This window comes from Bidens hawaiensis, unplaced genomic scaffold (assembly GCF_021521415.1).
Source record: "Bidens hawaiensis isolate Kalapana, Puna unplaced genomic scaffold, B.hawaiensis_p1.1 tig00067807_1, whole genome shotgun sequence".
In the NCBI taxonomy this organism is placed as follows: Eukaryota; Viridiplantae; Streptophyta; class Magnoliopsida; order Asterales; family Asteraceae; genus Bidens; species Bidens hawaiensis.
In genome coordinates, this window is record NW_027502021.1 from 14,000 (window position 1) to 26,580 (window position 12,581).

The 12,581-nt window shown below is 38.7% G+C and overlaps 1 protein-coding gene across 1 annotated transcript; it reads right to left on the bottom strand.

The window, feature by feature from the left end:
• Positions 1-3,491: 3,491 nt before the first annotated feature.
• LOC143605053 (uncharacterized) lies at positions 3,492-4,394 on the bottom strand. Its single transcript, XM_077081312.1, has one exon. The coding sequence runs from the start codon at positions 4,392-4,394 to the stop codon at positions 3,492-3,494; it is 903 nt and encodes a 300-aa protein (XP_076937427.1).
• Positions 4,395-12,581: the final 8,187 nt, after the last annotated feature.

A 12,581-nucleotide genomic window follows, 5' to 3' on the forward strand; every position in this document is an offset into this window, starting at 1 on the left:
TTGAAAGTGAACCTTGTTTAATTTATGAGATTAAGCAATATGATTAATATCATCTTGATCTTTCTCATCTTGGTATCCTCATCTCCTTCCATTGTAAATACTTGTTTCTTCACTCCAAAATGGAAAATCTACATTCTCAACAGTATTCCTGCTGATAATATTGTTACTCGTGTTAGATCAATAGATGACGATCTTGGAAAACATATCATCCCTTCTAATGGTTATTTCATTTTGTGACACGATTGACCGTAGCTCCCATTTTGATGGTGAATTTTGGTGGGGTAAAAAGTATCAGTGTTTGGAAGTTTTCTATAGACTTGCTCGGTGGAAATGTGAAAGGTTAAGTTTTGGTGTCCAGTATTGTTTTTGGTTGGTACGACCCGACGGATTTTATATATCCCCTTTGAATATATCGTTTCCGGATCCTTTATGGATGTATGTTAAATCATGGTCCGGTGACGAAAATCCTATATTTTGTTAATATAAATCATGATTTTATTCGGTGGATGCTTGAAGCAACAATGCTTATATATATATAGTTAACGCTACTCTAATGTATGCGCTTTCGTTGATTATAATGATAAAAGAGTCGGATAAGTTTGTTCAATCTCATGTTTGTGTGTTTGATCAAAATCCAGATTTTCCAACATATTATTAATTGTTTTTGAAAGGCGAATTTCATTAAAAAACAACCCGAGACGGCCAACTCCAAGTTAGAGAAAGACCGTCACAAAGGACATTACATCAAAGAAAAAGAAAAATTACACAAATTTCTCCAATCGATCGTACCCTTTTTATGTCTACTCCTATACCAGAGATACCCCATCGATTTAATATCCGAAACAATTTGAACTACGTTCGAATCCGCCCCGTTGAAAACCTTTTCATTCCTCGCCTTCCAAATTCTCCAACACGCAATAACGATTATTGCATAAACTACTTCTTTCTTTTTCTCTGATTCAGCCATATGATTGATGATCTGCTACACGTCAAGGACTGAGAACACGAAGAACCGAGGAATTTTACACCAAGACGCAATCGCATTCCACACCCTACACGCAACCATACACCCTGAGAACAAATGACCAACAGTTTCACTGGTTTCTCCACATTATGCACATAATCCATCCCCCACATTAATGTTTCGTCTCATAAGATCACTTTGAGTAGGAAGTCTATCCAAACTCGCCCTCCACATAAAAATGTTACTCTTATTCGGGATCCACTTACACCAATTAAAAACCATATTACCTTCGCTTGGTTCGTTGCTTTTTAACCACTTTCGAGCTTCCTTAACCGAAGAGCCTTCATTCAAACCTTGATTCCAAGCCCAAGAATCTTCACTACCGGTTAAAAGCACGTCCGAGACCAATCTATGACAATGAATTACCTCTTCCACTTCAATATTGGTGGTCGGGTACTTCTTCCATCTCCATTGAATCGTGCAATGAAGATTATGAACACAAAATCTCTCCGCCACCGTGCACCCTTTCTGATCTTCAAGGCGGAACAACGAAGGAAACTTCGTCTTCAAAGGTCCGGTCGTAAGCCAAGGATCTATCCAGAATTTTATGCTCGAACCATCACCCACCACCCCTCTGATCATATTAGTGAACCCGATACCGTTCACCTTCAATTTAACACCCACTTTCACCAATCTAGACCACGTACCCGGAAACCGACTACTACATTGGAAAGTTTCCCATCTCCTTTTCGAGCCATGCACCACGTCAACGACCTTCCTCCAAAGCGCCTCCTTTTCTATTCTATTTGATATCTCCATAACCATTTCAATAACAACGCATAACTGCTCTGTTCCAATTTAGAAATACCCAATCCTCCGTCTTTTATATTTTTCGTGACTACATCCCAAGCAACCCAATGAATTTTTTCTTTTCATCACACCCTCCCCAAAGGAAGCGTTTAACAATAGACTCGAGTTTATTAATAACCGTAACAGGGGCTTTATATAAAGAGAAATAATAGGAGGGGAGGCATTCAAGAACCGACTTTATAAGAATAACCCGACCTGCAATGGATAAAACACTAACCTTCTAAGATGATAATCGCTTTTTGAACACCTCAACGACCGAATCCCAATTACTAACCTGATTCATATTAGCGCCTACAAGAATTCCCAAGTACTTGAATGGGAAGGACCCCGGTCTACAACCCAATCTGTTTGCAATAATTCCGACCTCCTCCACGCTCTTCCCAATCCCAAATAGACTCGACTTGTGCAAGTTAATTCGAAGCCCCGAGCACAAATGGAAAATACATAGAATTCTCTTCAAAGCTTTAAAATTACGTTGAGACCACTCACCCATAACCATTGCATCATCGGCATAGAGAAGATGCGATATCATAGGACCATCGATATTGAAACGCACACCATTGAACATACCATGACTACAAGCCTTCCTAATCATCGAGGATAGTCCCTCCATGACTATCAAAAATAAAAAAGGTGAAATAGGGTCACCTTGTCGTATTCCTTTGCCACAGTCAAACTCGAAATTAGGTGAACCATTCACAAGAATAGAGGAACGAGCCGATGAAACAACTCCCTTTATCCAATTACACCATCTTCCCGGGAAATTCATTTGCCTCATAATCGAAATCAGGAACTCCCAATTCACATTATCACAAGCTTTCTCGAAGTCAATTTTAAACAAAAATAATTCTTTTTCCATCCTTTTCGCCCACGTGGAAATTTCATTAATTATTAAAGGCCCGTCTAGAATGTTCCTCCCTGAAAGGAACGCCGATTGCGTATCGTGAACGATACTACCCATCACCTTTTTAAGACGGTTAGCGAGAACCTTGGAAATTACTTTACTAATAACTCCTATTAGAGTAATCGGCCGATATTCATTTAACCCAACCGGATCTTTAACTTTAGGAATCAAAGTAATAAAAGATGAGCCCACTCCCCGATTTATAGTACCCGTATCGAAAAAATTCTGCATAATCTTGACAAAATCATCGGCGAGTAACGACCAGAACATTTTCACAAACCTAAAATTAAAGCCATCAGGGCCCGGGGCCTTGTCACCTCCACAATCAAAAACTGCTTCTTTAATTTCCTTCCCACTAAACTGAACCACAAGCTCTTCAGCTTCCACCTCGGTCAACCGCTTAATTCCAAAACACTCCAACTTCGGCCGAATAGGTATGTCTTCAACAAAACGTTTTTTAAAAAAAGTAAAAACTTCTCTTTTCACTTCCGGTGGCTTAAATACCCATTTTCCATTAACCATCAAACCCGGAATACTATTTGAAACCCTCCTCGTATTGAATAAACCGTGAAAAAAAACTAGAGTTTTCATCCCCTTCCCGAGCCCACCGAACACGCGATCTTTGCCAAATATCTTTCTTTTTGACTTCTTCCAACTCTCGCAACCTTTTCTTTGCTTCAACATAGACCCACATCTCCGCTTCAGTCAATTCCCTCTCGTCAATATACTCGTCCAGGTCAAACAATTCAGCTTTTAGATTGATCTCCTCTGCACGATCCTCAGCCGACCACTTCTTATGCCACTCGATAATCTGAACTTTGATTCTCTTAAACTTGTGCAGCAATAACACGTCTGGTGGCCCGTTTCATCAAAACCCGATAAAGCTTTAGTGACCACTTCATGTAAATCAGCCCTAGAAAGCCAAGAATTAAATAACCTAAAAGGTTTAGGCCCGAAATTCCTCGCTTCAATTTTCAACACTAACGGGCAGTGATCCGATTCCTCCCTGGCTAGAGCGCGATACTCCGCATTGGTCCATTCGTTTAAAAAATTCCAAGAAACGAAAATACAATCGATACGGTTACATTTATTACCGGACATGAAGGTAAACTTCCTACCTCTTAAAACAAACTCCTGCAGATCCACGTTATCAATAAACTCGTTGAACTCGTTGGAGACTTGAGCATTAAACTTAGAATTCCTTCGCTCAGAACGTTCTCTCACACAATTAAAATCACCACCAACAACCCAAAAGCTATGATTTTGAAATATAATACTTTCAAGCTCGGCCCAAAGCGCACGTTTATCCCTCAGTTTTTGAGGCGCATAAACATTAACCACCGGAAACGCCTTCCCATCATCTTTCAAAGTACCATGAATACATAAATAAAAATGATGCTTCTCAATTCTAGACACAGAAAACCTCTTTGGATCCCAAATAGACAACAGCCCTCCTGACCGACCAGTAGCGCCAACCCAATCAAATTCAAAACACCCTTTTCCCCAAAATCTCCCCAGATCCATTCCTTCGAGAGACGCAAACTGCGTCTCTTGAAGCATTATAAACCCAATCTCATTGGCATTGCTAAGTTTCCGAATCCACGTGCCTTTAACTTCACTTCCCAACCCACGAATATTCACGGACAAAAAATTCATTGATAATCTAGTTGATAACCTTCATTATTGATAACCTTAATAAGATCACCTTCAAAATTGTCGATATCAAGAACTCCCAACTCCTTCGCCATTTGCATTGTATCGGCCGCTTCTTGATGCACATCTTCATTCAACCTTTGTAGCACTGCTGAGCCTTAGACAACAAAATTAGTCTCCACCGATTGACAAACAATTGTTTCCTCGCCACCATTAAATATAAACCGGTCTAGATCGAAAGGATCACCACTATCACGTTGCCTTTTTTTCGACCGCTCAAAACCCACCGGAGAAACAGACTTGCTTCTCGCCCCTTTCTTCCTACAGAACCCCTTACGTTTCTTATGTTCCAAAATATTGGAACCTTCCTGCAAATGATGCGAAAAAATCTCAGAACTTTGAACTACTCGACCTTGAAATTCACCTACACCAGGAGCTCCTTGGCCAATATCACCATTACGATCCATACCACCTCTAAAATCCTCCTCCCTATAATTAATATCACGTTGGACATCTCCATTCTCAGCAAAGGTCTGACGCACCTCTTCGTCACCATCCTCTTCTAAATTCACCAAACAATCCGGAATCCAATCGGCTGTTTCCTCCTCAACCAAAACTTCGAAGATATTCGATTTCCACTTCAAGTTTATTTTTTGGTTGACCCTATCCACCGATGATCGAAGGACTCCCACACACGCGAACGATAGATCCCCGTCATCCTCGGTGAACTGAGCCATCTGAATAACCGATCCAAATCTCGAGGCAATCTCATCGAAAACCTTAGCACACGATAAAGTCAACGGGACGCCATGAATTTTAATCCATGCAATCCTTTCAAAATTGATTGTCTTCCCCCTCCATTCTTCTATAGAAACAAAAAACTCCTCCCATGCACTTTTATTCGTGCTAAACTCGTCCTTATCGACGCTATTCTTGAATACCAACAACACAAACAAACCGCCCACATACTTAACCTCAATAACGTTAACACTAAGAGACTTCAGGTACCTCCGGAGATTTGTCAACGTATCAAAATCCTTCACCCGACCAACGAGACCACATTCATACCAATTCTCGAAAGCATGAACATCAGCCTCCACATTGATTTCCAACGTACCGTTGTAGACTGGCTCCTTGTTAATAAGCGTGTCCCGGAAAGACTTCCTTTAGTTCACAAGAGCATACATTGGAACTGTTGCATTCTCGGTTACTTCCTCCCTACCATTATCTTGACATTCCTTACCCTTAACTGGCTCCCACCGTGGCTCCTCCTTCCTTGGAATATGCTTCCCATCAACGAATCTTGCCGGAACAATGAAGAGTTTAAAGCTCCCAATCCAAACATCTTTAAGAGATTCTTCCAAATCGGCCACGTTCCTTCCATTCGAGAAAGAAACGAAACCAAATTTTTTTCCTAGCCTATCGCACTTCCTCGCAATATATGTGCTTTGAATATCGCCATAAACCTTCAAAACGTTAATTAGATCCGATGAAGAACACCTTTCCGGAAGATTCGAAACGAAAAACTTAACCCTAAAACCCCTTCCTTCGCAGCCTGTTGATGTCGATTACCTCTTCCTTTCTTTAGTGGAACATCGTACCATGTACCCTCTTTGAAACGATGGCGTTCCGACATAGCCGGAAGAAAACCCCGTTTGTTTTTTTTAGTCTCGTAACATATTATTAATTATTCATAATTTTAAAAATGTTTACACATAATTTTTAATTTGATTTTTTAACCGATAATCTCTCTGATTCTCCTTCTCCAATTTGCTTCAATCATGCCATTCAACCGATTTATGAGGTATCCTTCAATTCTGCCTTATAATCAGTTATGCTTCTTCAATTATTTTTGTTATAGGTTCGTCGAATAGCATCTTGAAGTGATTAGTCTTTGTAGTCAACTTATTCCTAAATCTTAAATTGGACCACTGAGACTTCTTTTTCTTTCACTTTTTATGTTTTTGTTTTTGTTTCAAGTCATATTATTAATTTACTAACACGGGCTAAAGATTGATAATATCATAGCTAATGAGAATTCTGAAACTCAACTTTTTTCTCACCATCGTTTTTAATGTTTATTCCCCTTCTCTTGTCAATACTTTTACCTTTTAATTAGCATATATATAAGGCTAAGAGGGGTGGGGTGGTTCCACATCCATCACTTGCAACACCCAACGGGGGTGTGACATCTCAACCCACCACTTTCCATCACTAATGATGGAATTTTAGTGAGGATGGTGGTGTGATGGATTTTTTTTTGCACCTAGCCACAGTCAGTCAACTCTATCATTCCGTCTATAAATTAAAAACCCACACCCACCCTTGCATCATCTCACCACCATCGTATTCACCGTCAAATAATAATAATAATAATAACTATAACAATAATAATATCCCGATCTCACTCACCATGGAATCCGAACCCATCACCACCACCATTACCGAAGACACCAACAGCAATCACGGCTGGCAAAAAGTCACATACGCGAAGAAGCAACGCAAAGCTCCGTCGAACAAGCAGCTTCCGGCGAAGGTGACGTCACAGGCTAACGGATCGGCGACTGAGAGCGTGTTTAAGACGACAGAAAAGAAGGCGGAGGAACGATGGAAGGCGATTGAGGCTGAGCGATCGGCGATGTACGATCTAGTGGTGGCCATCACGGTCAAATTTTTATTCCTCAACGGCCGGCCAACGGTCAAATTTCTCGGGGCTCACCACGTGATGGCCATCACGGCCGCACCCCATCACGAGTGATGGGGGGACCAACGGCGGTGTTCAAACACCCATCACGCGTGATGGGCCCCCCATCACGGACCACCCCTCCCCCTAAGGGTAGTGGGGCTTGATCCACCCCCAAGTAACCCAATATATTTACGACATGTAGACACTGACGTGGCAAGAGATCAAGCCCCTGGATCAAGCCCCAAAGGGTATAGTGAGGCTTGATTGATCCACCCCTAAGTTTTTGAGCCACCCCATGCCCAATGGCTCTTTTTGCCCCGTGGTCCAGCTCGCCACGGCCAACCGCGCCCCCGTTCACGAGAAGGTGATAGTGGTGTGCACGACTGCCACGTTGTCAGTGCCCCACTACCCTCAGCCTAATACAATACAACATAATAAACTATAGATACAACATATATATTATGGGGATGGATAGTTTGGGAACTTGATGAGAGCTGTAAGAACTTTAAGACTCAATATGGACAACACATTTAATTAAATGAGTATAGAATATGTGGCTGAGAATAAATATGATTAAAAAATTAACAAGGAGAGATAATAAAGATATTTAATAATAACACAAGTTTAAATGTTAGTTATACAAGTGTAAAAAATCGATTCGGTGTGCAAAAGAATACTGTAATTTTTTTTACGTTACTTACACTTACGTATTACATGTGTGAAAAAAAATTCAAAAAAAAAGATTGTTACGTTGAGTTATTTCGAGTTCTTAAAACTGAAAGTGGTTCTTAAAAGAAATCAATCATATATATTATTTTCTTCTGTTTCAAAAAAAATTATGAATTAATTACTTATAAATAATAGGATTGCTACTATATTATTATGTCATTTCAACGGTCATAATATAACAAATCCAGAAAATGAAAACATATTAATTCAATACCAAATCGTCAAAAAGTTGACATATCCAATTACACCTCCAGCAGTACAACCGAACATCCCATCTTCTGAACACAAACATGGAAAAATGGAAATAGAAACAAACTACATCCCCAAGAAACAAAAAAGATTGATCAAAACAACTTGAAGCTCTTCAAATTGGAGATCCTATTGTTATCGGTGAGCGGTTACTAGCGTCTCTATAAACCTTAATCCATCAAACCTTGGCACAAATTTCTCCGAGCAACAATTCGTCTTCTCCTGCAATGATTCTTCAATTCTTTTGCTTGACGCCCCATGACTCTATACCGATATCAAACCATATTGAACTAATTAGCTGAACTCCATTTATAACATTAAACATAATTGTAGTTGTGTAGCATGCATCTAAATTTGACGTACTATTTAAAAGAGGGTCTCTAGCCTGACGGTATCCTATCAATATCCAGGTGTTATAAAATTTTGTTTTTTTTAATATTAGAAAGTGTATAAGTTATCGTTTCAAAAAAAAAAGTACCTGATGGGAACTTTGGGGTTTGAAATTGGATCCCGTGATGGTAGTTGTAGCAGAAGCGGTGGCTATGGAAGCTGCAAAGAGCCGTGGAGAAGAAAACAAATACGAAAACAAAGTAAATCTTGTTTTAATATGGGAGAACTCAGTGGCGGACCCAGGATTTTTTGTCAATGGGGTCCCAATTTTTCCGGTTTACAAAATTTTTGGGTCGGTCGTTATTCGGGTCGGGTCGAGAGGAGGAACATAATAAAACACGAAAATATGGTGTCATCGGAAACGAGTAAGTAGAAAGAATATAGATTAGAAACTAGATAGAACATACACTTTTAATTCATTTTTATTCATACCCGAAAAACATAAGCGTAAGCTATATATATATGGTCTTACATGAATAACCAAGACATGAAAAACTAACTCTTACACAAATAAATGATTAATTATAATATACATACACAAGATAAATAATTTAAGTATATGTAAAACTCATGTTGTCATTATATATGTTGCATGGTGATAATGGTTATATGGGATAAACTAAAGTGATAATGGTTATATGGGATAAACTAAAGAAAAAACACAAATACCCTAACTAAATAACTAATATTGACTAGAATATTAAAAAAAACAACAAAAACTGGGTATGGTGAGACTTGAACCTGCAACCTCTCAAAGAAAAAACAAGGGACTTTCCACTAGACTAGTTCAGCCTTAATAGTATGGGTTCCAAGTATTAATTTTTATGGGGTCCTTACAAAATTTAATATATCGTCTCTAAGTAATTTTTAAAAAATATTGGTGTCCCGGGACCCCGATGAGAACTATGTGGGTCCGCCCCTGAGAACTGGAGAAGAATAAATTGAGCATGTGCAAGTGTGCAACTGCTATATATACGGCTGAGTATAATAGTGTTGTGTGTGTTTTTTTTCTTTTTATTATTTTACGCGGCAAATAAAAGGTCCTCCATTGAAGGGCCGTCTATACGAATAAAAGTTCTATAATTTATAATCTAAATTTAATAATAAATTGGATGTGATTTGTCCGGGACGAATATAATCCAACACCCCACCAAAATAAAATACTGATGATCCATAGTCTAGATAATACTGAATAAATGTTATGACCTTTGTAATATTATATTAAAAAGGTGTTGGTTAACCGTTACAATTGAACAAACCAATTAAATGGATGCAAGTTGGTATGTCGGCTTAACCACTTCTAAAATAATGTTTAAGAACAAGGCTTTGTTGTAATTTATATTTCTTGATTTAACTTCAAATATATCAAGATGCTGTCATCATTTTCTGAAAATACATAAGTAATATAATTTCTTATAATAGACCTAATTCAGTTTAAACGTGTCTCAAATCAAACACATTAATCCAAATCCTAAATTACAAATGTATAATTATTAATTTTGGAAATTTGAGGTCTTAAAAACTGAGGGCCCATGTAACACTCCGGCTTAAGCGGAAACGCAAGAGTGTGACGTGCAAACTGTCCAAAAAATAATTAACACTATTAAGTGACAATAATATATTTAATTCATTCAAATATCAAGTACACAAGTTGTTCAAATAAACAAATTACAAAGAAAGGAATACAACGAACATCAACTTTGTTTATTATTTAAATAATCTAAACTCTAGTGTCATCGTCATTTCATCCTTTAATAAATGTACCTGTAGCATACATATAAAATAAAGTCAACTAATTGAATAATTGGTGAGTTCACACAAGTTTGATACAAGTATATAAAAATCATACAATTCCATAAAACTTAATATAGTAATAGCGCAAACAAGGTCTTTTCCAATTGGTAATAACCAATGTACTCGGATCGGGGGCCCATTTTCCACTCATGACATCGAGGTCCTGAGTGCAAAGGGAAGCGTATGATCATACTTAATAAGGAAACCATGAGCATGTAATCATTGAGCAAGTAAGCAAATAAACACACAAGTCCATGATAACGAATTGTAGTTTGAATATACGAATCGAAATAAAATTAAGTATTTGAGTAGGATATGAATGCTACCCCAACAGTAAAAGCGTAAAAAAGGCGTGTGAGAAACTCACCTTTGATATTGAGAATAACTTGGAATAATAAGCGAAGATGCGTTAAAGGAACCAAAGCGGACGGACCTCACAAACTTAAAATGGATATAACGCTTAAGGACGAACGAGCAGTACTTCAACTATACGTAGGCTGTCAGGGTATGGAACGTCGAACTCTAAAGTGGCATCGGGACTTCAACTCGGTGGCACGAACTTCGAGAAAGTGTTAAAGTGGTTTGGTGTTTTGGATGCCACAATTAAGGAGCCTATGTTCACTATTTATAGCCATTCTCGATCGGACCGTCACTCACCACCATGCGACATGTGTCATTCTTGACGATGAGTCGTGCCATAAGGTGTTGACATGTGGCATTACATATTGATTAGTCAATAGCCACATGTCATTTTGTGAGGGCATTAGTTGTTATGTGTTGACATGTGTCCTTTTGTGTTGCCACCATGTGACATGTGTCTTCTCATAGTGATGAGTCATATGACACGTGTCGCTTTCATATATTTTTAGCTAAATGACTAACAAGTACCTCAACTTCCTAAATTGACAAAATTGGTATGGATATTTTCCGGATGTTACATGTAGCTTTCAGGATTGACGACCTCCGAAACTACGGCCAGCACACAAAAAAACGAGTTGAGAGTCAGCACACCAACTTGAAAAGGTACATCCATTGAACCAACAACACGCTCGACACCATTGCAAGGCATGCCCTTCAAATGGTTAATAGTCAAATGGTAGAAATCGGTGGAATGTTTGAAGAGTCCCATTCTAATGTCATGGAGGATCACCGAGAATATTTTATTAATGATGATTGATAAATAAGAATGCATTGAAATGACAAAATGGGTCGGTTTACCGAATACAAATACGAATAAGAATTGACGGATGTCACAACATTCCCTACTTTTGAGAATTTCGTCCCAAAATTAAGTAGAAAAATCTGTATAAAAATTAAGGATACTTAGTTTGCATTTGGTCTTCCCGCTCCCAAGTGAATTCAACGCCACACTTGGATTCTCAACGAATCTTTACCAAGGGTATATGGCTACGTTTGGTTTCCATGTCTTTACGATCCATGATTTCTACCAATTTCTCAACAAAGTGCATTGTTTCATCAATGCGCACCTCGTCGAGAGATACGTGGACATTTCCGTCAGCTAGACATTTCTTAAGATTAGAGACATAAAACGTTGGATGAACGTTCGAATATTCTGCGGAAGCTCGAGAGTATAAGCTACACTTCCGACACGTTCGAGAGTCTTGAAAGGTCCAAATAATCGAGGACATAATTTTCCTTTCTTACCAAAACGAACAACACAAGGGGATACCTTAAGAAGAACACGATTTCCAACATTAAACTCGAGAGGTCATCGCCGGTTATCAGCGTAACTCTTTTGACGGCTACGAGCAGTTAAGAGATTTTGTCAAACTTGAGTGATTCGATCAGTAGTCTCATGAACAAGTTCCGGGTCGGTGATTTGGGTTTCACCAATTTCATTCCAACATATAGGAGAACGACATTTACAGCCATAAAATGCTTCAAATGGAGCCATACAGATACTCAAATGAAAACTGTTATTATATGAAAACTCAATCAAGTGAAGATGAGAATCCCAAATTCCACTAAAATCCATGACACATGACCTAAGAATTCTTCGAGCGTTTTCATCGTTCACTCGGATTGCCCATCGGTTTGATGATGATAGGCTGTGCTAAGATCCAATCAAGTTCCTAACTCGGTTTGTAGTGATGACCAGAAATATGAAGTAAAACGGCTATCACGATCGAAAATGATACGTAAAGGTATACCATGACGACAAACGATATGCTAAACATAAATCTGAGCCAGTTGATCAATCGAGAACTTTTCGTTAATCGGAATGAAATGAGCGGATTTAGGCAATCAATCGACTAGAACCCAAATAACGTCGTGGCAACTTCGAGTAGTCAGGAGTTTAAACACGAAAATCCATAGATATA